This window comes from Eretmochelys imbricata, chromosome 26 (assembly GCF_965152235.1).
Source record: "Eretmochelys imbricata isolate rEreImb1 chromosome 26, rEreImb1.hap1, whole genome shotgun sequence".
NCBI lineage: Eukaryota > Metazoa > Chordata > Testudines > Cheloniidae > Eretmochelys > Eretmochelys imbricata.
The window spans coordinates 2,499,615-2,526,999 of NC_135597.1; the positions used below are offsets into that span (position 1 = coordinate 2,499,615).

At 55.2% G+C, this 27,385-nt stretch overlaps 1 protein-coding gene across 1 annotated transcript in view; it reads right to left on the bottom strand.

Moving 5' to 3' along the window:
* The window catches only part of ADGRA2 (adhesion G protein-coupled receptor A2), a 98,039-nt gene that overhangs the window by 5,083 nt on the left and 65,571 nt on the right, over nucleotides 1–27,385 (bottom strand). The window contains exons 4-16 of the mRNA XM_077805540.1: nucleotides 17,006–17,077; nucleotides 16,536–16,607; nucleotides 13,823–13,894; nucleotides 13,201–13,364; nucleotides 12,629–12,842; nucleotides 11,836–12,000; nucleotides 7,683–7,884; nucleotides 6,806–6,955; nucleotides 6,165–6,326; nucleotides 5,781–5,981; nucleotides 5,493–5,694; nucleotides 4,751–4,959; nucleotides 89–216 (exon numbers count right to left, since the gene is read on the bottom strand). Coding sequence (XP_077661666.1) covers nucleotides 89–216; nucleotides 4,751–4,959; nucleotides 5,493–5,694; nucleotides 5,781–5,981; nucleotides 6,165–6,326; nucleotides 6,806–6,955; nucleotides 7,683–7,884; nucleotides 11,836–12,000; nucleotides 12,629–12,842; nucleotides 13,201–13,364; nucleotides 13,823–13,894; nucleotides 16,536–16,607; nucleotides 17,006–17,077 — 2,013 coding nt within the window. The remainder of the gene's footprint in view (nucleotides 1–88; nucleotides 217–4,750; nucleotides 4,960–5,492; nucleotides 5,695–5,780; nucleotides 5,982–6,164; nucleotides 6,327–6,805; nucleotides 6,956–7,682; nucleotides 7,885–11,835; nucleotides 12,001–12,628; nucleotides 12,843–13,200; nucleotides 13,365–13,822; nucleotides 13,895–16,535; nucleotides 16,608–17,005; nucleotides 17,078–27,385) is intronic.

Here is a 27,385-nt window from a genome sequence, read left to right on the forward strand (position 1 = left end):
CTTTCAGCCCCAAACCACTGACGTGCAGCCACTTCTGAGGTGAAAGTGGCAGCTAGTTAACAGAGTACAGCATCATGTCCCCGCTCACCTGTGGTTGATGATGTAAGTGATGATGGTGGTGAACAAGCACAACAGCAGGAGGGCAGTGCAGGTGTAAAGAACAGGATGCAGAACCTCAGCTGGGCCTGGTGCCTCACTGGGGAAATTGCTGAGTTCCTAGTTACAAAAACAAAATTAGTTTCACATCTATATCTGGCTCCTCCCGGACTAGGGGGCTGCTGGTAAGCTGGCTAAGTCAAGACTGCCATGCCAGGGCCACTGGGGATTGCAGCTGCCACAGCCTGTACATGAGCGGACAATGACTGTTACTCTCCCGGCCAGCTGGAAGGGGTGGCGGGGGAGCAGCTAACAGGAGTTTGGCAAGGGAGTTTACAGGGGGAGTGTGAGCAGGGGCAAGATACACCTACCATTCTTTGCACTTAAAGGTCAAAACACCGCTTGATAAAAACAAAGCACCAACAAGGGAACAAGCTTCAGGAGTAAAAAGAGAATGCAGGCAGAAGTCCAGCAACAGAGTGGGAGCTACCCAGTTTATTGCACTCAATGCAGCATGTATGATTAGCTGCCCTGTGGGCTGGTGGCGTATGTATGCATTCAGTGCAAGGAGCTCCTGGCCCTCAGAGACCAGGTACAGACTTTGGAGACCAGAGAGGTACATAGATAAGACTTTCTGGGATCCAGTAGAATGGTCCCACCCTCAGTCTCTGTGCTGTTGAAGAGCATGAAAGCTTCAAGGAAGGAGAACATCCAACTGGAGCAGAGGGAAACAATCCCATAGTTGGGACCCTCCTCCCAGATGATGATGATGTGGTATTCTCTCGCACTGAGGATACTTCTCGGGGGGAGGTAACTCCAGTTATTAGGAAGAGACAGGCATTAGTAATGGGCAGTTTGATCATTAGAAACAGATAGCTGGGTTTGTGATGACCAGGAGAACCGCACGGTGACTTGCCTGCCTGGTGTGAAGATTGCAGATCTCTCGAGACATCTAGACAGACTTATGTGCAGTGCTGGGGATGAGCCGCTGGTCGTGGTACATGTAGGTACCAATGATGTAGGGAAGGACAGGAGAGAGATCCTGGAGGTCAAATGTAGGCTGCTAGGTAAGAGACTGAAGTCCAGGCCCTCCATGGTACCATTCTGTGAAATGCTCCCAGTTTCACACGCAGGGCCAGTCAGACAGGCAGAACTGCAGGGTCTCAATGTATGGATGAGGCGATGGTGTCGGGAGGAGGAGTTTAGATTTATTAGGAACTGAGGAAAGGAGGAGCCTATACAGGAAGGATGGGCTCCATCTAAACCAAAACGGAACCAGATTGCTGGTGCTTAAAATTAAAAACGTCGTAGAGCAATTTTTAAACTAAGGGCAGGGGGAAAGCCGACAGGTACGGAGGAGCACGTCGTTTGGACAGAGACATCCCTTAAGGGAGGATCTATAAATGGAGATTCCCTGTGTCCTAATAAGTAGGAGAGGATGGAAGGTAGGATCTGATGAGAAACAGTCAAATTAAAAAAAAAGTCCCATTCAATTACATCATGTAATGGCAGGCAGCTAAAAAGTGACAAGTTTTTAAAATACTTCTATACCAGTGCTGGGAGTCTAAATAATAAGATGGGTGAACGTGAGTGCCTCGTATTAAATGAGGACATTGATAGAACAGGCATCACAGACACTTGGTGGAATGAGGATAATCAACGGGACACAGTAATACCAGGGTACAAAATATATCAGAAGGACAGAACAGGTCGTGTTGGTGGGGGAGGGGCACTATATGTGAAAGAAAGCATAGAATCAAATGAAGTAAATTGTACTATAGAATCTCTATGGATAGTAATTCCATGCTTGAAAAATAAGACTATAGCAGTAGGGCTATATTACAGACCACCTGACCAGGATGGTGTTGGTGACTCTGAAATGCTCAGGGAGATTAGAGAGGCTATTAAAATAAAAAACTCAATAATAATAATGGGGGATTTCAACTATCCCCATATTGACTGGGTACATATCACCTCAGGACGGGATGCAGAGATAAAGTTTCTCGACACCTTAAATGACTGCTTCTTGGAGCAGCTAGTCCTGGAACCCTCCAGAGGAGAGGCAATTCTTGATTTAAGTGGAGCACAGGATCAGGGCCAAGAGGTGACTATAGCTGGACCACTTGGTAAAAGTGACCATAATATAATTAAATTTAACATCCCTGTGGCCAGAAAAACTCCACAGCGGCCCAACACGGTAGCATTTAATTTCAGAAAGGGGAACTACACAAAAGTGAGGAGGATAGTGAAATTAAAAGGTAGAGCACCAAAAGTAAAATCCCTGCAAGCTGCGTGGAAACTTTTTAAAGGCACCATAATAGAGGCTCAACTTAAAAGTATACCCCAAATTAAAAAATAGTTTTTTTAAAAAAGCCACCATAATCTCCATTTATAGATCCTCCCTTAAGGGATGTGTCTGTCCAAACCAAATGCTCCTCCATACCGTCGGCTTTGGTTAAACACCGTGGGTAAACAACAATGTAAAAGAAGCAGTGAGAGGCAAAAAGGCATCCTTTAAAAAGTGGAAGATAAATCCTAATGAGGAAAATAGAAAAGAGCATAAACTCTGGCAAATGAAGTATAAAAATATAATTAGAAAGACCAAAAAAGAATTTGAGGAACAGCTCACCAAAGACTCCAAAAGTAATAGCAAAATTTTTTTTAAATACATCAGAAGCAGGAAGCCTGTTAAACAACCAGTGGGGCCACTGGATGATCGAGATGCTGAAGGAGAACTCAAAGATGATAAGGCCACTGCGGAGAAACTAAATTAATTCTTTGCATCGGTCTTCACTGTTGAGGCTGTGAGGGAGATTCCCAAACCTGAGCCATTCTTTTTGGGTGACAGATCTGAGGAACTGTCCCAAATTGAGGTGTCAGAGGTGGTTTTGGAACAAACTGATAAACTCCAGGACCTGATGGTATTCGCTCAAATGTGAAATTGCAGGACTACTAACTGTCATCATTTAAATCAACTTCTGTGCCAAATGACTGCAGGATAGCTAATGTGATGCCAATTTTTAAGAAGGGCTCCAGAGGTGACCCTGGCAACTACAGGCCAGTAAGCCTCACTTCAGTACCGGGCAAACTGGTTGAAACTATCGTAAAGAACAAAATTGTCAGACACATAGATTAACATAATTTGTTGGTAAATAGTCAACATCGTTTTGTAAAGGGAAATCATGCCTCACCAATCTACTAGAATTATTTGAGGGGGTCAACAAGCATGCGGACAAAGGAGATCCAGTGAATATAGTGTATTTAGATTTTCAGAAAGCCTTTGTCAAGGTCCCTCACCAAAGGCTCTTAAGCAAAATAAGCTGCCAAGGGATAAGAGGGAAGGTTCTCTCATGGATTGGTAACTAGTTAAAAGATAGGAAACAAAGGGTAGGAATGAATGGTAAGTTTTCAGAATGGAGAGAGATAAATAGTGGTGTCCCCCAGGTATCTGTACTGGGACCAGTCCTATTTAACATATTCATAAATGGTCTGGAAAAAGGGGTAAACAGTGAGGTGGCAAAATTTGCGGATGATACAAAACTACTCAAGATAGTTAAATCCCAGGCAGACTGCGAAGAGCTACTAAAGGATCTCACAAAACTGGGTGACTGGGCAACAAAATGGCAGATGAAATTTAATGTTGATAAATGCAAAGTGATGCACACTGGAAAACATAATCCCAACTATACATATAAAATGATGGGGTCTAAATTAGCTGTTGCCACTCAAGAAAGAGAACTTAGAGTCATTGTGGAGAGTTCTCTGAAATCATCCACTCAATAAAGCAAACAGACTGTTGGGAATCATTAAGAAAGGGATAGATAATAAGACAGAAAAATATCATATTGCCTCTATATAAATCCATGGCACGCCCACATCTTGAATACTGGGGCAGATGTGTTCACCCCATCTCAAAAAAGATATATTGGACTTGGAAAAGGATAACAAAAATGATTAGGGGTATGGAACAGCTTCTGTGTAAGGAGAGATTAATAAGACTGGGACTTTTCAGCTTGGAAAAGAGGCGACTAAGGGTGGATATGATAGAGTTCTATAAAATCATGAGTGGTATAGAGAAAGTCAATAAGGAAGTGTTATTTACTCCTTCTCATAATACAAGAACAAGGGGCCACCAGATGAAATTAATAGGTAGCAGGTTTAAAACAAACAAAAGGAAGTATTTTTTCACACAATGCACAGTCAACCTCTGGAACTCCTTGCCAGAAGGTGTTGTGAAGGCAATACTACAACGGGGTTCAAAAGGGAGCTAGATAGATTCATGGAAGACAGTTCCATCAATGGCTATTAGCCAGGATGGGCAGGAATGGTGTCCTTAGCCTCTGTTTCCCAGAAGCTGGGATTGGGTGACAGGGCATGGATCACTTGATGATTACCTGTCTGTTCATTCCCTTTGGGAACCTGCCATTGGCCACTGTCAGAGGACAGGATACTGGGCTAGATGGACCTTTGTTCTGACCCAGTGTGGCCGTTCTTATGAGAGGGGGTAGGACAAATCCAGGGCAAACATGGTGTGATGCTTTGGAGCCACTGTGTGAAGAGGAGAGAGCAGTTGCCTCCCCCCCGCCAAGATAACACCCCTAGTCTACTTCAGGAGGCCAGAGTCTCCCCTCCCTCTCCTGCCCCCCCTCCTTACCATGAGCACTGCGAAGTTGTTCAGGTGCCGGCCGAACAGGGTGGTGATGTTGGGCTCTTGGTGGGCCAGCTGACAGCCCTCGGCGCTCCAGCCCCCGTAGCCCCCCAGCACCTCGAAGTTCCAGTGGGCAGGCATGGGGTCGGCCCCTTCCCTGAAGTGGCGCAGCGAGACAGTGATGGGCTCGGTGAGGTTACTGACCCCACAGCCATCTGGGGAGGGAAGGGGAGGAGAACGGCTGAGAAGATGCACTGCATGGGCTCATCCCTCACTTTCTCACTCCACGCCCTGCTGTCCAGGGCCCAGGCAGGGTCAGACCTGGGGTAGTCTGCTCTGCAGCTGCCTCCTGGGACCTGGCTGAGCAACACCCTACCTGACGCACAAGGGGAGAGTAAAGCAGCAGCAACCAATGTGGAGTGGAAGGCAGGCCCGTGGCCTCTGCATGCTGCCACCGCCGTGCCCCACCAGACCCCCATGGGCAGCGGGGAGGCCAGCTGCCCATCTGGAAGGAAAGTTTGGCCAGCAGGGGCCCCTACGGCTTCACATCTGGGTCAGAGACAACCCACCACATGGGTCTGCGCTGCTGAGAGCCACACGGCCCCTGGGGCCCGGGGGAGGAGGACGTGGGCTCCAGTGACCCGGTGATAGCCTCTCTCGTAGCCCCCTGACACTGCACCCCCGAGCAGGGCAGGCTGTGCAGAGCCCAGGGCAATGGCCCTGTCCCCCGTGCAGCAGTGCCCCTTACGTGTCCCGGCGTAGATCACGGGGGTGGCCACGCTGCGGCGCTTGCCGTTGTCGGCCAGGCGGGAGGAGTTGCCGGTGCTGCGGAAGAGTTTGCCGTTCCGGAACACCAGGAACTGGACCTTGCAGGCCTGGGGCAGGGAGAGCGGGGCCGAGGCGGAGAACAGGCTGGGGGGCAGCTGGATGGAGGCCAGAGCGATGCTGTTCTGAGGGGACAGGGAGCAACAGGTTAGCAGGTCCCAGACGGCGCAGCTCTCAGGCCCTGCCCCTCCCCATCGCCACCCCCCAGTACCTTGATGTGGAAGTTGGCCAGTGAGATGTTGGGCTGGCCCGTGGTGCACCTGAACTTCAGCTGCTGGTCAGCCAGGGGCTCAGCCTCCTGCTCCGGCAGCGACGGGCGCCCGCCGTCTTGCTTCTGGAAGGCCGTGCAGCTCAGCCCCGTGTAGCTCTCCGGCTTAATCAAGTAGGCCTCGAAGGCGATGTTCCTCGAGTTCTGCCAAGGGTGCAAAGCAGCCAGGGCGTTAGCAGGGCACCCACCACAAGGAGCCTAGCAGCCTTGGAGGCAGAGGCCAGGCCACTCTCACCCAGCGCCCCTCAGTGCTGACCCCCAGCCCACTGCTATTCCAGCCCTGAGCTCCCTCCAGTCCTGCCCAGCTCCCCAGCCCTGGTGCCCTACCACGGCCACATGCTGCGAGTTGCTGCTGAGCACGTAGCCCGCGATCTTCTCCATGGAGCGGACGATGCTGGTGCAGGCCTTGTCCTTGATCTGAGCCATCCACAGGATGTGGTCGTCCACCAGCATCATGTTACTTGCCATCTCCACCATGACGTCCGGGAGCTGGAGGGGAGCAGGGGGGTGGTCGTCATGGGCTCTGACACACCCAGCCCCAGGGATTCAAGGAAGATTCCCCAGGGGCGTCTGGAGCATGGGACGGTCCCTCCACCTGTGTGCCACAGCCTCCCTCTTGGGGTGGTGACGTCAGCCTGTCTCTGGGTGGGTGTGAGGGCCAGCGGGGGCCTGCAGAGAGGCCTAGAAGGGGGCTGGGGGGGAGGGAGATACTCTGCCTGGCTGGAGGACAGTGACTGCTCTGGGCAGGGGCTCACGTGCTGGAGGATGAGAACACCTGAAGCACTCGACCCCCAGGCTGGGCTCTGCTCACAGACACCTTGGCACTGGGACGAGGAGCTGAGCGCTCACGGACAGCACCACGTGGGGGGAGAAGAGGGAGAACTGGGGCAGACGAGGCTGTGTGCGGAAGGGGAGGAGTGTGCAGAGAGGGCTCGTGACAGGGAGCTGGGGCGGGGAGAAAGCCCTACCTGCTTGATCTGGTCCACGTAGGCAATGAACTTCTCGATCATCTGGGCCACATAGATGACGTCCATCATGTCGGAGAAGTTGGCAGCCTCAGCTGTGTACACACGCAGCTGGTGCGCCAGCGTCAGGGCATTGGAGGCATTGATGGGCATCTGCAGAGGCGATGGGGGAGTCACCAGCCGGGTCAATACCCCCCTCCTGCTAGCCCAGCTCAACAATGCCAGGGAGCTGGGGCAGGGACTGCCTCAGAGATGCCCTGATCTACAGAAGGGTCACTGAACGGCACGCAGGGATACAGCTGCAGCCGGCACAGCTGTACCATGGTCACACTCGCCTGGAAACATGACAGGCAGGCAGAGGGATGCAGGCTGCAGACAGACAGACAGGCTGGTAAGTAGACAGATGCACATTGAAGATACCTAGAGAGACAGGAAGGCAAAACACATACCGCAGACAGAGGGATGCAGGCTGCAAATGAATGGACAGACAGGCTGGCAGGCAGGCAGATGCACACTGCAGATGGACAGAGAAGCAAGCAGAGGGATGAACGCTGCAGACGGACAGACAGAGATGCATGCAGGCAGATGCATACCGCAGACAGGCAAGCAAGCAGAGGGATGCAGGCTGCAGATGGACAGGCAGGCTGGCAGGCAGACAGATGCACACTGCAGATGGCTAGAGAGAAAGGCAGACAAAACGCATATCGCAGACAGACAGGCAGAGGGATGCAGGCTGCAAATGGACAGACAAATGCACACTGTAGATGGAAAGAGAAGCAAGCAGAGGGATGAACGCTGCACATGCATACTGCAGACAGCCAGGCCAGATGGGCGAAGAGGAAACCTTTTCCTTCCCTTCATCTCACCAGGCCCCACTCACCAGCACAAAGGTGTAGAGCACGCGGGTGATGTCGTTGGTGTACAGGCAGTGCGAGTAGTCGCCCTCCTCCCAGCGCCCCATGCGGTCGCAGCCCCGCGACGCCTGCTTCTCTGCCACGGGGCCCCCGTTCACGGCCAGCGAGGTGAAGGGGTACTGCAGGCAGGACTGGTAGGCAGTGATGCCGGCCAAGGTGCGAGGCCACCTAGATGAAAAGGGGAGACACACAGTGAGAATGTGCCTGGCCTGCACGGCCACTTTGGGGCCCCGGGCAGGCCCCCAGACACCATCACCCTCTCCCCACAGCATCTTCCGTTCTCTCGCCTGCCGCCCTTGCGATAGGAAGGATCCCCACCCCCAAATCGTCCCCTTTCAGTCCCTCCTGGAAACCCTTTGCCACAGAGCGGGCAGGTCCTGCACCAGGGACTGGTCCGGCTGCTGTCCCGCTGACACCTCCCCACCCCGGTTTGTGTGTTAATTCACCCCGCGCAGGCTGCCCAAATCCTGGGTTGGGAGCTGGGGCAGTCTCTGTTCTCGGGGTGCCTAGCACTATGGGGCCTTGATCCCCAGCCCTGGTCAGCAGGCCCTACAATAATAATAAAGGGTAACCGAGGAGCCTTGGACCCTGTGCCATGCGCTTCGGAGCACCGTAAAGAATGACATTGAAAATAACAACAGCTGCAGCACTTGCCTCCTCCAAGCACCTTCTGCTCCGGCCTTCCAGGCTGCCTGACAGGAGAAGGGACTTGCCCAGAGGCCAGTGGCAATGCCAGCAAGGGAACCCCAGAGCCCTGACTCCCAGCCCGCTCTGTCTGTCAGTCCCAGGCCCGCAGCACTCACCACTAGGCATGTATGGAAGCAGGTTAAATCTAAGCAGGCAGGTGGATCCTGCAGGGTGGGGTTCGCTGAGTGGGAAACTGCTCGGCTGAGCTATTTTCCCAACGGGGGACACAGAAATGGGGGATTTTTGCTGCATTCTCCAGCGTGTACGTTCCTAGGCTGGCCAGCCTCTCGGGACTACGGAAGGGACGAGAGCCTTAGCCAAGAAGGTGCTGCCCTGCCCCAGCAACCAGGATGTTATTACTGGGCCACAGAGGCTCCCCTCCCGCCTCAGGGTGTCCTACTGAGCATGTGGGCAGGGGCAGCATGGCCTCCTGCTGCCCAGATTATCCCCTCTTGAGACTGACAGAGGGGTCCAGACCCCAGGGCTCGCAGGATGACACCTTCCCCCAGCCCAGAGCTGGGAGACAGGCTTCTACACGGACCATTGGAGCCCAGACAGAAAGAGGGGGGGCAGGTGGGTGAGGGACAGGCAGCCGGGAGCCGGGGGGCCACAGGCAGGCAGGAGCTGGTGGGGGAGGGCCAGAGGCAGGCCAATTTCCATTTCCTGAATGACAAAAGGCAAACAGTGCCTAGCCCTCCTGCAGCACACTGAGTCAGCACCATGGCTGGGCTAGGCTGTAATTAGCCCCGCTCCCCTGCCGCGGCCCTGGGAACCCACCACCAGCCTCAAGGGAGCACGAGACCGGGAAAACTATGACAGTGGGGGAGAAATGCAAACCGGCTGTGCAGAGCTGGTTGCACGGAGCCTGCCTGGGGCTCTCCCAGCACACAGCAGGGCTGCTGGCAGGCTCCCAGTGGAATGGTCCCTCCCCTGGGGCACTCAGGGCCCCTCCAGGGATGGGCTGACAGCAGAGGCTCGGCAGCTGCTGGGAGCGGCACAGGCTCGATGCCGGAGGTGGGTTAGTAAGGGTGGAAGGGGCCAGCCAAGAACCCAGAGGACTGGCAACCCTGTCATCATCTAGCCCGTCTGCTGGGAACTGGACAGACCGGCCCCAGACTCAGCTCGCCGATGGCCAAAACCAGCCAGCGAGCACCCCATCTGGTACGTTAAGAAGCACCATTTCCTCGCAGCTCTACTGGGTCAACTGCCCACGAACCAGGTGGGTGCAGACAGCAAGGAAGCTCTGCTGGCACGGAGCGGGGGAGCAGGCATGCGTCCGTGCATGGGGGGGGGGGGAACACGTCCATGGTGTGCACTGGGGGGATCCCAAGGGGGATCAGGGAAAAGCTTTCCAGCTGCATGCAGGGCATGACAAAGAGAAAGACTTCAGACAATCCACAGAGCAGCTGAGATTTTTATGGGGTAATTTATTTCCCTCCCTGGAAATCTCGGCTCGGCCCAGCTGTTTCAACATCTCATTTCTGAGCCACTCCCTGCTCACCCACTACCACCACAACTAGATTACAGGAGGGGGGCCCATGGAGGTCACATGCCTTCCCCCAGTCCCATCATGAGACCCAATGGCTGGAATGAAGCTGATCAGGCAATCAGCTAGAAGGGAGCCGATAAGAGGGCTGCAGTTTACTGAGTCAAAGGGCTCGTCTGCATGGGGAGATTGACTAGAACAGCTGTTCTGGCATGGACATGCTCTCCCTGACTAGGAGGGCCCACCTGGGGGCTAGTCCCAAAGAGCTGTTGGGCATTAAATTCACACCATAGCTTATTCTGGAATCAATCCCCCGAGTAGGCCTGATCCTGGCTAGAGCTGGCAGCACGGATGGGGTGGGCTGCTTTGCCTGAGCCCTTCGTGCCCCTCAGTGCCCCAGTGCCCAAAACCACCCTGCCCGTGTCCCTCTGTCCTCAGCAGGATGGACCCCATATGCCTAGCAGCTCTCTCACATCCTGGTAATGCAACTGGACCCCTGAATCCTCCCCACTCCTTGGCAGCCTGCTGCCCTTGTACCCCCTGTATGCCCCCATGGGCACCAGCCACCTCTGCATCCCTGTGAACCTTCTGGCAGCCCATATCCCCCCTCCTTGCAGTCCCAGTACCCCGCACTGCAGCCCATTTCACTCTTAGGCCCCAAGCCACCCCTGTATCCCCACCATGTGCCTCTCCCCCAAGCCTGCCTATATCCCCCAGGTCTCCAGTTGCCCTGTACCCCACTGTATCACTCCCTGGCAGCCTTCATCCCCCTATACCCTCCCCACCCCACCCCCAGCAGCCCCGTCCCCCAGACTGCTGGCCACCTCTGTATCCCCCCCAACCCACGGCAGCAAGTAAACCCCCGAGACCCTCTGTGCCCGAGGCCTGCAGGGGAGTTCCCGCGGCAGAATGCCAATTTCCCCAGCTATCCAATTCCATACCCAGCGCGGAGTGGAGGGGGCGGGGCGTGCATGGGGTCCTGCTAATCTAAGCCATATTTACTGTACCAGTAATTTATATTCCATGAAGGCCCCGCCGAGGTTACAGTGGGCTCCCAAAGCCTTTCGTCTCTTGCCAGAGAAATTCCAACACCTCTGCTTCTGGAGCCCGTCTGCACTGCCAGCACGGGAAGCCTTTCAAAGAAGCCTCCCTATCAATGGCTGCCTAATCACTGCCAGACGCCGGGTCACCTGCGGGACTGAGCCTTCAGCACCCCCCTGCGCCTGCAGCCTGAGGAGTGGGGGAGCCAGCAGAAAAGCCCAGACACCCCCACGCCCACTGCGCTGCCTCCTGGCCCCCCGCCTCCCACAGGGCGGCGTTTGCAGCGTTACTCGCACGCTCTGTCTGGAGTTAGAGGCGCTGGGGGACTCTGCAAACAGACACCAGCTATCAACCCGGAGGGCAGGACTGGTGCCGCTGGGCCCCTGCTGAGCCCTGCAGGGGGCAGGGAGGGATCTCCAGCCACACCCCACCCCATAGTGCAGTTTTCCACCCCTCTCAGAAGCAGGAGGTGTCGGAGGCTGGGCTGGAGGGACCCGGGGACTGGGCTCGTAGGGCAAACTGTGGGCGCTATCCCCTTTTCCCGCATGCCCTCCAACCCTCCCAGTCAGCCCAGCTCTTCATCCTGATGGAGGAAGGAGGAGGGAACTCCCCTGATGCCCCCAGGGTTACGGGGGCAGCTGGCGAAAGGGACCCCTCCACACTGCAGCTGGCCCAGCAACCCGGTACCCACAGCAGCCCCACAGGGAAACCCAGTGCCCCTTGTGCCAGCAACACGGAGCCCTCCTGGGGGCGCTCACCACACACCGATTGCAGCAGGAAACGTGAAGAGGCCGCTCCTACCCCAGGCCCTTTCCCGCACGGGTGACTGAGCCGTGGGCACGGGGCAGTGACCGGGAGGTGCTGCTGGGGTGCGGGCGTCGGGGTGCAGCAGCCCCAGTTCTGACCTGAAGTCCCCACGGTTGTTGGTGACCCTCTCGGCTGGGCAGTATGAGGCCGATGTCTCCAGCACCACAATCTCCACCTTCTTGCTGACGTTGCCCTGGGAGGTGGAGACGGCGCATTCCCACTCGCCGTTGGCAGAGACGTGGATGTTGGAGAGGATGAGCTCGCTGGGGGTAGGAGGGAGGGAAGACGACAAGGCAAATGCTCACATCTGAGAAGCCAGGAGGGCAGCAGTGCTCACTGACAGGCCTAGCACTGCCCTAGGCCCCATGGAGAGACAGGCAGAGGCGTGTCTGCATCCATACTCACGGCGAACCCATTGGCGAGACATCTCCCCAGGGCTAACCCAGTGCTTTTCTGCAGCCCCTTTCCCTTGCAGGTGGGGGCCCAAACCAAGGCCCAGGAATCATTTCAAATGCCACCACAAGGCAGCCACCTCTGGGCAGGAGATGGCAGCTGGCAAGAAAACATGGTCATTTGGCACATACATAAAGAGCTGGGATTTATAAAGGAACCTAGGGGAACTAGGCACCCAGATCCCAGCCCCCACCCCAGGTGAAGCAGAGCGTCATGCACCCAGGTGAGACTTAGTCAGGAATCCCAGCTTTCGCGGGCTCGGTTTCAGCAGGAGCTGTCAAGGTCCAGAGCGATCCTTGGCCAGGGCTGAGCTGAGCTTTCGGGAACCCGGCCCCTGCCCAGAGTAGCTTGGCACATGGGCTGCACTGCGGAGCATCCTTCCCCAGTGCCTACAACTCGCTGCCCAGCACCCCAGGCAGGATGGAGCCTGCTCCGTACCTGGTGATGAAGGTGCAGTCGTGGATGAGGCTCTCCTCCAGGATGATGCCAGTCTGCTCGTCCCCCTCCACCAGCACCCGGTTGTGGTACCACCGGATGCGGGTGCTGCTGTCCAGGTAGGTGGCTGTGCACTGGAAGGGCAAGCGGTCGCCCTGGAACACCACCTGGCGCAGCGAAGGGATCAGGTGGTGGGTGTGCAGCTCCGGAGTGCCCACTGCAGGAAAGGGCCGAGATACCTGGGTGAGCCACCTCATCCCCCGGTGGGGCGGGGAGCCCCCTCCGGCTGTGCCCGGTCCCCTGGGTCGCTCATGACCGGAGGCCCCGTGGGTCACGATCCACAGGCAGGGGGTGGTCTCAGTCCCATCCCTAGCCAGACTGGTGTCCACTCCACAGAAACTACCAGCCCGGCTGGCACTAGCTGACTCCCTACTGGGCCCACAGTGAGCTGCGGGGGTTGTCCAGGGCCTTGGCAGTCAGAAGCCTGATGGACGGCTTAGGGGCTGGCCCTCAGACACTCAGCGCTGCCCACCCCCTGCCCCCTGCGAGCGGTGCTCAAGGCCAGGCTGCCTCACCACACTGCAGCTGGCTCTCCCGGATGCTCCTCAGCGGCTTGGCTTGCAGGGGGCTGGGGTATATGCACAGCGTCTTGTCGGAGATCTGAGCCGAGCGGTTCCTGGACCAGGGCAGCGTCCAGCGCAGGTTGCAGTCGCACGTCAGGTACTCGGTGGCAAAGTCACTGGAAGAGGCAAAGCGAAAGGACTGGAGTCAGGGACGGCCGAGGCCCCACAGAGATGGGGGTCGGCAGAATGAGCCCAGCTGCTGCCAGGACCACCCCCCGCATGCTTCAGTGGCTGGGGCGTGCTGGGCACGAGGGTCTGGGCTGGGACAGGTAACAGCTCGAGGCCTGTCCACCCCACGCTCACTGCAGGAGGCCAGAGTGGCACAGGAGCAGCACACAGAGGGTGTGCCGTCGCGGCAGGACATGGGCAGCTGCGCATACTGTTGTCCCCGTGCCAGTCTGCACACACGTGTAACTGCCAGAGCACCGTGAGCACACCACATCCTCAGGGCACCGGGCGTGAGCGCACATCTCTCGCTCAGCTCCCTGCTGGCCAGGGCGACTCTCCCGGCACGGAGGCAGGGTGGGTGAGGGGGGCCGTGCGACACACCCTTTCCTCTCAGCGAAATACTCACACGACTTTCAGAGATGGCAGCTCGTCAAAGACGCCAGGCTGGAGGCTGGAGAAAATATTCCCTGACATGTTCCTGTGGGAGGAGACAAGAACCGGGCTGGAGGTGGCAGAGGTTTGGCGGATGCGCTCTGACCTGCTGGGCAAACGCACCGAGCCAAGTCCCAGGGCAAACATCTCTTGGCGCAGAGCCAGGGGAGGAAACGGGCATTTCCAGACACTGCAGAACCTGCTCTCCCAACGCTTCTGCCTCGGGCCCCCCTGGGGCGGGAAAGCTCCTGGCTCCAGGGAGCAGGTGACAGCTTTCGCCTCATCTACTAAGACTGCTGAACTGGGACCTTAGAGAGAGGGGGACGGGGAGCTCTGTGCTCATATAGCACGTGGCCCATTGTGGGGCTACCAGACACAAGTAACAATAAACACCCTGCGTTCCATAGAGCCAGAAGGACTCCATAGATCATCTCCTGTGTATCTCAGGCCAAAGAATTCGCCCCAGCTCACCCTGTATGGAGCCCATTCAGCCTCACCTCACAACTCCCTCTGTGAGAGGGTGACCACCATTACCCCATGTTACAGATGGGAAACTGAGGCACAGAGCAGGGACACAGTCTGTGGCAGGCCCAGAAATAGAAGCCAAGGGCCTATCTCACCACAAGTGTTCTGGGGGCCCGATGACATGCAGGAAGTGCTGAGTATCTGCCCTCTGAAAATCAGGGCCCTTTAGGTCTCGATTTTGGGGGCCCAAAACCACTAGTCACTTTGGAAAATGTAAGGCCAGAAGTCTTGACGCCCAGTCCCCAGCTCTAGTGACAAGGCAATACTTTCCCCAAGTGCTGGGACGAGAACCCAGGAGTCTTGGGGCTCACTTACTCCCTCTCGCTTTACGAACTCTCTCCACACCCTCACATCATGGATTATACAGAGATATACACTGAAAACTCAGGGCAAAAGTTTGCTTTTTGCTTTAATCCAATTCCCCCCAGAATCTCTCCAGCCACTTCAGTCCCTCTCAGCTTTTGTTCTCTGGCTTAGCCCCACTCTCCACCCCCTCCCCTGGCCTGGTTTTATGGAGAAAAGCGAAAACAAGAGGCCCGGCCCCGCTTGCCACTATGTCTTGGGGTTTTAAAGCTCACTTTGATCAAGAATGCACACAATCGCCAAGCAGCACTTAATGAGCTCCCCACACAGGTGGGGACAGAGGAGCCCACACGACAGGCTGAGCAGCAAGGGCCTTTAATGAGCTCCGTGCTGAGCGCTACCTTCGCCTGGCAGACAGACCATTCAGCCATCGTCACACACAATCTCCAGCAGGAGCTGCTCTGAAGTGTCTGCCCCCAGGAGCTAAGTCACGCTGTGCTTGCGACCCACAGAGAAATGGAGCCACTGTGCAGTCAGCCAGCTGGGCAGGCTGAGGGGGAGGCTGGGAGCAGCCCGTGGGGTCTGGCTGAGGGGCAGGGTCTCTCCTCCTTTCTTCCCCACAATCTAGACTCCCGCCCATGTGTCTAATCCAAGAGGCTGAAGATCAGAGATGACAGCACCCTGGGTGGGCATGTATCCCTGTGACCCCCTTGATGCCATCTGGCAGAGGGCATAGAGGGTGCACAGAGTTTTATAGGGATCCCCGGGTCAGTTATACGCACAATAATTCATTGAAGGGGGCATGTGAGGTCTCTAGAGAGAGCCAGTAACACACTGGCCACCACAGCCCTGGCAAAAGGATAAGGGGACGCTAACAGTTACGCAGTTACGGACCTATCCTGGAAATGACGTTCGTAAGGTCTGTGAGTTAAAGCAGGGCACCGGAGGTGACAGCTGTTCCTTCCTAACAAGCAGGAGGTGCTTATCTGTCAGATGCAAATCGAGCACAGTATACTTCCCAATGGACCCCTCTCTGCCTCCTGAGCCACCAGCTAATCGCAATTCAGAAACCAATGGGAGCTCGCACAGTCTACAGGAAGGAACCTTGGGAGGGCGTCCGATTCCTGAACAAAGATCAAAGGGTTGTTTTGATCTCTCTGGGGTTGCACAGGGACACCCTGGTAATGTCACCCAGGAAGTAAGCAGTGGGCTTGCTTCACGAACAGAAGATTCTAGCCAAGTCTGGCTGTTATACGCTGGAAGGATGTTGAGTGAGCGTTTCCTCTTCTGGCATAACAACATTCTATCAGTTAAGTTGAGGCTCTCGCAGGCATGTCATGAGTCTAGTGTATATGTAACCCTTTGTTTCCAACATCTCGGCTTGCTATCACTGGCATCTCTGCTCCTCGTTAAATAAACTTGTACTGGCTCCTTCTGTAAACAAATCTAAGTGCTGAGTGTGAAGCAGAGCTGTAGTCTCGGGTGTAACTGATAAGGTGGGAACAGCAGGGCTGGTAATTTGGTGAGTGCCCAGTGGAACAGGGGCTGGACATGGCTGGGGGATGCTCAGGGGACTTGGGCGCTGGAGTGTGTCTATTGCTAAGCTCTGGCTGGTGGAGGCTTGGCTGTCCCATGCTAAGGGCGGGTGGTAGCGAGATGGGGTGGCAGGAGAGGCTAGACTTTGCTCCATCCCTTGCTAGCAGAGAGGAGGGAGTAGGGTCCTGCTGCCAGGTGGGAAGGGGAACGAGGGCGAGAGCGGCAGAGCAAGCGTGGAGATCCTGCTCCGCAACAGCCGAAAGCCCCTGGCCAGCCTCTGTCCTCCAGGGAGCCCCTCCCACGGGCCCCTCCCGGGTACTTACAGCCGGAGGAGGCTGGCGAGTCCCTGGAAGACGCTGGCACTGAGGCAGCCGATGCGGTTGTTGGAGAGGTCTCTGGAAACAAGCAGAGGGGACGTAAGAGCGGCGTGAGCGCTGGAAGACAGCCCCGCACTGGGGCAGCCGGCTGTGCCTTGCTGGGGGGAGCCTCTGGTGCTGCAGGGAGCAGTGCTGGAGAAATGAACCGACTGGCAGGATTCAGGACTCGGAGTGCGCCTAGCCCTGCCGCAGGAGCTCAGCACCTGCCTGGTGTCTGGGGCGAAGCCGCAGGACAGGTAGCTCCCGGAGACAGGCTGTTTCAAAGCCCAGGTTGGGGGCGCCGAGAGGGGACTCTGCCTGGATGGGGTCTGGTCTGTGCATTGGCCCCCGCCCACGAGCCAGCGCTGCTGCGGACGGAGGGGCGCGGCAGGCTCGACTCTCCCAGAATAGCGAGCAAGGGGCCCAGGGCCACTTACAGGCGCTTCAGCTCCGAGAGGCCAAGGAATGCGCCGGGCTGGATCGTGCTGATCAAGTTGTTCTTGAGGTCCCTGGAGAAAGAGAGAGAGAAAATAAATAGAAAGGAAGCCAGTGGCTGGCAGGAGGCTCCGTATCCTGGTGGGAGGCAGAGCAGCCTAGAACAGTGCTCCTGGCAGATCACTCCCCACACGTGGTGTTGATCCAGCTCAGGGGAGCCCAGACTGGGTGCAAACAGCCCTGGAAGGTCCCTGGGATAGGCAGCCACGGCACCAACTGGCAAACACCCGGTACGCCTAGCCTGTGCCACGGACCAAGGCCGGGCTGCCTGGAGGGGCCTCCTCCTCGTCCTCCACTTGCCCAAGGGGAGTGGAATGATGCACTGACGCCAGCAATGGCTTCATCCATTCACCTGCTCTGTGATGGGAAAAGAACTTCCAGAGATGCCCCAGGCTGCTGAAAAATGGGGCTGGGACATCAGTGCCCTGCGTGCTGGCACCTCTTGTGAGGCGGGCACCTGTCCACTAGGAACTGGACTGGCACCCCCTTCGCCCGATTCACACTGGGGCCGCCAGCAGCCCCCGATGGGAACGTTCGGATCCCACCGCTCTGCACTGCGGTCCCATGACTGTCCGGAATGAGGGCAGCACTGGGGAGGCCCCTTGCCACTCCCAGCAGCCAAGCACGTATCTCGACCAGCAAGTGGCCAGGCTGGAAGGGAGGAGTTGGCAAGGACATTCCTCCCAGGAGGGGGAAGAAGAAATCCTGGCCCAGGTGGATCCCGCGCCATGCAGGATGGGCAGGTCTGAGAGAGTCAACAGGGTTGAAATAACCTGGACTCCTCTGGTGCCTCTTTCTACAGCCAGCCCCATTCTCCAGCGTGGGCATCAGGACCCTCGCGGCTCCACTGCACCGCACTAGGAGCCTGCAAGCCATTTACAAGCAGCCTCCCGGGTGCAGCAGAACACCTACTGCCTTCCCACCAGCAGCGGGCAGCTGCGAGCGAACTCTGTAACTTGGGTCCTCGATAGCAAACTGCCCCAAACTACAGCAGCACGAGCACCGGCCTGGCAAGGCGCATAAACCTCTTGGGGACACAGCCACATGGGGGGAAGGGCCAGGAAGTGCGAGGCTTAACGCGGGGTTTGCAAAGTGCTTTGAGATCCTGCATGGCTGGGGCAGCAGAAAGGGACCCTATTGTTGTCCCTGCTGCGGGTTTAGATTCCCCAGCCAATCAGAGCCAGGAGTTGCCAGGGCTGAGACATGCTGGGCAGGAACCTCATTAGCAGCTTTCAGTTCAATCTCTCTCTAATTATCTCTCAGAAGGGAACAGGGAGCGAGGCTGGAAAGCGTTACAGCTCCCTGCTGGGCGGCTGGTTGGAAGGAGGGGAAGATGCCAGGCCTCTCTCTGTGCTCACGAGCGCTCGCAGACTTGGCAGCGGACAAGGGTCTGCCCAGCAGCCCCTCATTGGCTGAGCTTGCCATGTGTGCGTGTTCGGTGTCCCCATGTGTTCAACAGTCCAGGGCGTCCTTCCAGACAGGTGGCGGAACGTGCATCCCAGGACGAGCTGACGGTTCGCCACGTCCCCAGAGCCAGCACGCGGTGTCGCCGGGAGCCCATGGGGCTCCATTCCACGCTGCTTGTCCTACTCCGCTGAGAGACTGAGAAACCCCAAGAGCCAGGAGCAGCAAAACGTGGCCAGGGTGCTGACATGGAAGTGATGTCAGGACTGTATAGGATCCCACAGAGGATGGCACCCTTCCTCCTGGACGCGGGAGGCACCCTCTACAATCCTGGAGCAGAACCAGCACGCCCCATTCAGGGACATTCCCATGAGTGGGGAGATAAGTTGGAGGAGCAAGGCTGGATCCAGATCCAAGCACACCTAGGGTTTGGTGGGCTCAGGGTGGGTCCTTCTCTAACAATGTCAGATTGAATCAGCAGTGCAGCCACCATGGAGTTTCAGCATATTCCTTTCCATGCGTGCTGGCAACAATCCAAGTCTCTGCCTGTATCTGCAGATCAACAATTCACACCCCTTTGCTTTTACACATGGGGACTGATTTATTACCCGTAGGCCATCCCCCAGGAACCCAGCCTGGCAGAGGCAGACATTGGATAGGGGAGGTGATGCTTGGGTCAGTTGCCTAAGCCCCAGAGATTGCTCTCCCATTAAACCCTGCTTCAAAGAGTCCTTGGAGCTGCCCGGGGTCGGTTATGGTTCTGCAGCCTGTTAAGAACCCTTGGATTTTAGATTTCTCTTTGCTCTCTAGCCCTAGGCCCCTCCCTGCTCAGAAACGACTGCTTCTCCTCCCTGCTTTCTGCTTAGACAACTACATGGGAGAGACGCACACTCCAGCCCACCCAATGTGCGCCTGGTGGGTTGGCTGCAGCACGGCCTGCTCCATCTGCATGGCGCTAAAGAGGACAGCAAAGGTAAAGCCACCCTGGGAAAACCCACCTGCATTTTTGTGCAAGGCCCCTCTTGGACAACGCCAGCAATGTCTCAGCTAAGAGTCTATGGGCTGAATCCCACAGCAGGCCAGCTGCTGCTGAAGATGTGCCTGCCTAGCTCGATATGGCCAGAAACTGGCTACGAGTCTTTTGTCACTGGCACCATTTAACATTGGTTCATATGGACATATATATGCGTGAGCACGCTGCATACAAGTATAATTTTAATCGTCCTTTAAATGATCCTTTTAAAAACTGCTATGTGCTTGCACTAGGGGTACTCAGTAACAACACTTAGCTAGAAAGTGCTTTACTCAAAACTGGGCAAGTATCACTACTTCCTGTCTACAAAGTGGGAAACTGAGGCGCGGGGCAATTAAGGCCAGAGAAGGTCTCAGCCCCAAGTCTAGGCCAGAGTTTCAAAACTACCCAGCACCCCACCACTCCTGCTGTGATTCTCACGTCCATATTTTCAAAAGAACTCAGCACTCAACATACTGAACAGAGTAGAAAAACAGGCCATAAGTGACTTGCCCAACGTCACAGCCCTTCGCCGCCTCCTTCCCACCAGGGAGCCTTCTCTAGCGTGCTCCCCACGCACACATGGGCTCGGAGAAGGGAATGTCTTTCTGAGCCAGGGAATGTCAACAGAAGGAAACAGCTTAATCCCCTGTGCTCTGAAACTGGGGCCTTCCATATGCCACCTGGAGAACACTACCAGGCTAGCTCCATACCCCAGCATTCAGAGCCGTGCTGTGCCCCACAGACACTCCCCACTGCCCTCGCAGTGAGATGGGCCTGGGGCCTTCAGTAACATGAAGCTGTCAACCACCTATTTGTACCAAATCTGTTTGCCACAGTTGCAGGGAAAGGGGGCTGTCCCTTCTGCACCAGGGGTCCCATTTCCTGCCCTGAGCCCTCTCAGAGTAACCTTACCGGACGGATCACATTTCCTATAATTGCATAATTTATGTCCCATGAGAATCCTGCAGTCTCTCTGCTCCCTCTCCCCTCCCTGGCAGCCCTCTAACGACCCCAAGTCTCGAGGCCCAAATGGTGCATCGGAAACATTCCACACAGCTTTGCCCCCCCGCCCCCGAAACCAGAGCTCTGGCCAAGCCACCAATTCGGGTAATTCTATCCTACCTATGGAACTTCTTCTGCAGTGTCAGCTGGATACGGGATCCTTCTTCCCCTCCCGTCCTGTGCTAATGCCTGGCTTGTGTGTTGTTATATCAGTGGCTGTGTTCCACCCAAGAAGCAGCTGCATGCCAGTGACACAGTTTCCGTAGCTTGTTTTGAGATGGAGGGCACAATAGAGACTCATGAGTCTCTTGTTACTGCCACCAGGCTGGAGAGGGGAGAAATTCCTTGAGGAGACTCCAGTTTGAAGCAGCTACCCTGTTGCAGAGGAAGAGACCCTGCTGCTTACCCCCATGGACCATGCGGACACAGGACATGCATTTTGTTGGTCCCCAGAACCCAAACCTGCCCAAGTAGTTTAGCTTTAACGGGTTGAACCAGTTTCCATTTTACTGCCTCTTCCATTAAACTTCTGCCCACCTCAGCTTACAAACATCCCTCTGCCTCCAGACTTTGCCTGGCGGGCCCCTGAGTGGAGACATCTCTGCTCTCCGGCCTGGGGAGACAGCCAGGGAGAAAACAACGCTTTATTCCCATTACAACCAACCTCACGCCTGGAGAATTCACTCGAGTAAACTGGACTGCGAGCCCCCCTGACCCAGGGCCAGCACAGACACGCTCTTCCCAGCAAGAGGAGGGAAATCGGACACCCTGCCTGCTGCCACTGGCTGCCCGGCAGAGAGCAGCCAAAAGAAACTCTGCACAACTCCCTCAGCAGCATCATTCGGCCCTCTGGAGAGGCTGGGAAGTTCTTCAGCCAGGACGGCTCTGGAGCTGTGCTAGTGACGCACCTGGTGCATCCCACCTAGCGCCGCGGACGGGCTGGGAAAATCCCCTGGTCTGGCCCCAATGCCGCTGCTTCAGAGACACTGTCACCTCTTCCCAGCATGCACTGAGAAATGCGTACCTCTCTCCACGCTGTACTACTGGGACCAGACTCTGTGCCCCTCCTGCCCCCTAGGAATCCCCCGTGGTGCAGGCAGTGCCTCAAAGCATCTCCTGCCCCTCACTCTGACCGAGCACCCAGCCCATCTTTGGGGTCAGGAGACAGACCCTTTCCATGTCCCAGGCAGTGAGGGTCCAGAGCGCAGGGCACTGAATGGGGACTCAGGAGACCTGGGCTGTGTTCCCAGCTCCGTCACTGATCTGCTGGGTGACCTTGGCCAAGTTACTTCCCTTCTCGGTGCCTCTGGTTCCCCTCCCACTCTCTGCCTGTCTTTTCTCTGCAGATGATAGGCTCTTTGGGGCAAGGGCTGCATGGACAATGCCTCACATCTCCAGCCCCAATCCCAGTTGGGCCTCTTGGTGCTCTGCCGTACAGGTAAGTAAATAATAATCTCCTCGTCCGGGGGCACTGACAGTGATGAATCGCCAGCGTCAGTCTCCAGTTGCAATCGTCTTTCACAAACACCGGTTCCTTGGCCGAGGAAAGGAAGAGAAAGTTAAAAGAAGAGTTCCGTAAAGCGCGATCGGAACTGAGCTAAACACTGCCAGGAGCCAGCCCCCCTGTCATGGGGCACTTGAATGCCCGGGGCACCATCTCTCATCTCTCTTGAACGCCCGGGGCACCGTCCCAGCATTTCTCCCAAGTCACCGTCTCTGTTCTGCTGGCCATTTCTATTTTGATTGATTGATTGATGCTCTTCATTAGCATGCTGGACATTGTGTCATCCCTTCACTCAACACCCTCCTACCAAGGCTCCAGGGGTCACCATGGACAAGCAACTGAGTGTGAGCAACCAGCCCGATGCCGCGGCTAACAGGGCTTGTGCGATCCTTGGACGTATAAAAAGAAGGGCGCGGTGAGCAGGGAAGTGATTTTACCTCTGCACACGGCAGTGGTGAGACCAATATGGTGCCCAGGTCTCGTGCCCACGTTTTTAAAAAGATGCTGAAAATTGGAGAGTGCAGCCAAGAGCCACAAAAATGAGTCGAGGGCTGGAGAAAATGGAGAAGACGGAGAGGTGACTTGACTTCAGTGTCCAAGCACCTTCATGAGGAGAAAATCCTGACTACAAAGAGCTCTTTGATCTAGCAGAAAGAGGAACAACAAGACCCAATGGCAGGACGCTGAAGCCAGACAAATTTATATGAGAAATTAGGCACACATTTTTTAACAGTGAGGTTGATTAGCCATTGGAAGTGGTGGATTCTCTCTCTCTTGATCTCATCAAACCAAGACTGGCTGCCTTTCTGGAGATCTGCTTCAGCCAAACACAACTTACGGGACTCAATACAGGGGTAACTGCCTGGGTGGAATTTAATGGCCTGTGACATACAGGAGGTCAGGCTGCAACTCGATGAATCTATGGTTACTAGGACTCTGGCTTCTTTGTACCACAGCCAGAAGGTGAAATCTCTCTCACCCGGGCCACTAGTCATCATCCCTCTGGAGCCAAGAATTGTTGAGTCTAGTGAATCCGAGGGCCCAAGTCACCCTGGATACGATCCCGCTCCTCCCTGATATGCACAGTGCCAGAGCACATCCTGGTTCTGCCTTTCCCCACAGCTGAGCTCTTCCTCTGCAGATGGAACATGCTTCTTGTCCTGCAACCTCCCTCCACTGCTGGAACCGGAATAACCACTGGCCTTGGCAATCATTTAAAAAAAATAAAAGAGAGAGACCCAAGTCCATAAAACTAATAAACCAATAGAAATGCCCTGAGGAACCGAGACAAGAGGAGCCTCTTAGTAATGAGGCTGGATGAGTTCTGTGGTTTCAACTGTGGGGAGCCAAGAAAAGGGTTTTATTTAATTGCAGTGAGATAAGGAACAAGTCAAAGCAAAGGAAGCAGCTAACAAAGGAGCCAGTGTTGAGGGCCCTGTGCCTTGCTCAACCTATGCTGGGTAACCAGGGAATACATTGTGCTTCGGCGCTCATACCCCTCTACCACACCTGGTCTCTCCTGCTGGTTTCCCCGTAGGAGCCTCAGACCCCAGGACAGTCAGTGAGGGAGGGAACAGGGGTATTCCCAGTGCGGCTTCCATCTTGCAGGCATAGTGCAGTGAGTGTCTGGTTCTGGGAGGGCTCTGGTACCTGCAGCTCCCTCTGGTTTCAAGAGGATCTCTCCAAATAGGCCCTATCCTGGGAGAGGCAAGGCAATCGCAGGGGAACCACCAAGTCAGCAGTGGGGTATCAGGGCTGGCCTTGCTCCAGATGGAGTCAGTAGGGGTTTAGAAGGAGCAGGCCCCTTGACTGCAAGCTCTGCTGGGTAGGGAACCTGTGCTGGGCACAGTCTGTTTAGCACCACGTGCTCTTACAGTGACATACGTACATACATAGGGTGAGTTACCAAGTAAACACAAGCTCCTGCCTAGGGCAGATTCACACCTTTGGAGCACAGGGTCAGGATTTGACTTGAGCTGACCTAGACCCAATGTACCTAGCAACTCCCCAGCTCCACTGAGCAGGGTCAGCACAACCACCAAGGGGAGAAGGAAACACTCTTTCGCAGGGTCTCTGGAATTAGATGTCATATTACATGGAGCATCGAACAATTGGCCTACAAATTAATCGGGGGCTCATTTTAGAGGGTGCATCGTTCACAGTATCTAGAGACACACACAGATTTTAAGGCCAAAAGGGACCATTTGTATCATCTAGTCTGACCTCCTGCCTAATGCAGGCCAGAGAGCCTCACGCAGCCATCCTCACGTCCAGCCCATAACCTGTGGGTGAGCCAGCCATGTAGGCAAAGTGCTTTTTGTCCCACAAATATTCAGAACAAGCAGGCTGCAAAGGTCCTGTTAAAAGGCAAATCGTGTCACAGCCTGAAGTGTGAAGCCACTCTGTGATATTCTCCTGCCTGCTGGATAAATCTATTTCTTAGGCACTAGCTCTGGAGAGGGAAAAGGCAGAAGATTCGCAAAGACTACAACAGAAAATTCCTGCCTATGGGCCAAGTTGTTTCTGGAGATGCCTTATCCCAGGCACCAGAGGCATGTGATAACAGCACACAGCCATTGTCAACACGCTCTCAAAAGGCCTTTGTTCTTCGCCAAGCTTGGAGGAAACTCATTCGGTTTATTAGCTTGATTGTAGCATGTATCTAATCACAGCTGCAGAGCAATAGCAGGCTTGCGCCAAAGTCGAAGACTGAGGGATACGCATACAGCAGTGAAGAGGGCAACCCCCCACACACACACACACCCTCAGACACGGGCATGGAAAGATTAAATTACGATCAGTAAATGTCCGTGTCAATTTCTCTTTCCAGTGCCACCCAAGTAACTACGAAGCCGTCTTCCTCATTAATAACCAGCTTTTACTGAGAGGGGAAATCAAACACACATGCAGCTGGCCTTAAAGACAGCACAGAGCTGGTAATACAAGCCCAGCTCAGACCCTGAGTATGGACTCTGCCCTCTAGCTGCCTCTGAAGCCCACGCTGCACTGTCTTCACTAGTCCTGTTACCTGCAGTAGCTGGATTCCAGCTAGCTCCGGTGGGCTAACCCGTGCACAACTTCGGCTGTGTAGACAGAGCCAAAAGAGAAGTAAGGGAGGGAAGGGCTGCGGCCAGGAGAAAGGGCGATCCCAAATGCCACGAGGAAATGGCTCCTTTACCAAAGCTCGGCAAGCTGAATTTATGGTGCAGCGCCGTCTCAGCACATCCGGCCAGGGCTGCTGGGGAACTGTTTAAGGAGCTGAAGCACTCGGAAGAAGGAATAAAATCCAGATTTTATCAGTAGGTTTTTTTCCTACTTCAAAAACAAAAAAAACAAAACAAAATAAAATAAACCCTTAAAATGTGAAGGGGTGGAGGTGGGGGACCCTGACTCCAACCCTTCCAGCCAAAGCGAGCAGGAAGCAGACATCTCTGAAGGGCTTTTGTTTCCTCCCCAGGCTGATAATTCCCTTTAACCTCTCGGGTCTGGAAGCAGCATTTTTCCAAGCTCTCAGCTGCTGTGAGCTGGGGAGGGCAAAGTTAAGGGGGGAGTGGACGTGCTGCTTGTTTTTTCTGCTGGGATCTCAAACGGAGGCCACCCCCTCTGCATATACAGCAATCTCCTGGGCTGTGCTCTTGCCCCTCTCATCAACCGGCTACGATATGGGGAAGTGCCCCCTGCTGGGACATAATGCCAGCTTACAGTCTGTCCACCCCAAGAGTTTACAGAGCGTTAACAGGCAGTTCCAACATTCCTGTCCTCTTCCTCTTCGCTGCCTGTCCAATTACCGGATGGTGTTGTGGTGGGCTCTTACGCAGGCTGCCATGTGTCACCCTAGAGGTGGCTGCATTCAAGTAGAGAATGGGGCAGGAGACGAGTGCGACCTTTTTTGTTGTTTTGTTTTACGATAAAGTTAATCAAACTTTTTCAAACTTCAAACAGGATCCATTTCGCTCCTAAGTTTATCTAGATGGGCAAGTGAACAAACCACACCATCTGCCCTTCTCTAGCATTTTCCCTCCAGGATCTCAAAGTGCCAGGCCAGCCTCAGAGCCTCCTTGAAACGTTTGGTGTCATTTCCCCCCATTTTACAGATAGGGAAGCTGAGGCAGAGAGAGAAGGGGAAGGGGATCTCTGGGGGGCATTGCTGGGAAATAGACCCAGAAGCAGAAAGGTTGAGTTTGTTTTGGCTTTTGGGAGTATCACATTTTGGATTTAAGCCGTGACCTAATGCAACAAGATACTCAAAGGAACCACCTTGTGAAAGCAGCCAGGACCTCCTGTCACCCTGGTGGGGAGATCTGGTCACAGACAAGGAGTTCGGACTGCAGCCCCAAACTACTCCTGGCGAAGTGACCACCTAGCACAGAACAAACGCTGCTGGCCACACAGAGAGCCGCTGCTAAGCCAGACCTAAGCAGCAGCAGACACAGAGGGTCTAGAGATCAACCACACAGTATTATGGGGGCAGACGGGTGCCGTTGTGAAGCAGGTGGTGTGTCAGGACAGACCTCAAGAGCACTGGTTAGAGGTGCTAAGTGCCCTCTTCCTTGCGCCTGACTCTCTGGCCTCGAGCACACGACAGGAAACTGCTCTAGTGTAAGCGGAAACATTCACCTGGAGCAGAGTACACCCGCGTGCGACAGAGCGGGAGCTCCTGGCGGGGTGGTGACAAGGGGGAAAAGCTCCCCCACAGTATACCTGCTCATACGAGTCAGTCGGCACGTGAGGGCCAGTGTGCCTGGCAGTGCGAATACCGCAACGGGATAATCAAGGCACAGTCTTACTCTCCACCCGAGTTTCCCACCCCTAATTCAGGGCTTCTCAGCTTTTCCCAGACCATGGCCCCATCTTACAAGAGAAAATGAGTCTCCCATCGGGGCACACACATGCACACTCTCTCTCTCTCTCTCTCTCTCTCGTTCCCCCCCGCCCCCTCTCCCCAAGGACAGAGCCTTGGGTGGGCTCTGTACAGTCTTGAGGACAATTGTCTAGTTGTTTTAAACAGCATCAAGGCTTACTTTTTGGTTAGACCATAAAAACGTCCCGCCTGGAATGCAGCTATCTTGCTTCGGATTCCAGGAGAGCAAATTTTGATGGTGATTTTTGTTTTTATAATGGGGGCATCCATTTCGTAGGGCCAGAGACCCAAGAACTCAGTTAACACAGGGGCTCCCAATCACGCCCCTGATGACTATGATGACCTGAGCGGAATCAGAATCAGAGAGGATCGCAAGGCCCGATGTAAAGAGCTGCACAGGCCAAGCCATTTGCAGCACACAAGCGTGAGGGGTTCTACAAAATCCAGCAACTATGCTACGTATTCCTGAGTGCCATCTACTGGCACCTTGTCTATTAACTAACTATTGACATACACACAATATAGTGCAGTCCTGT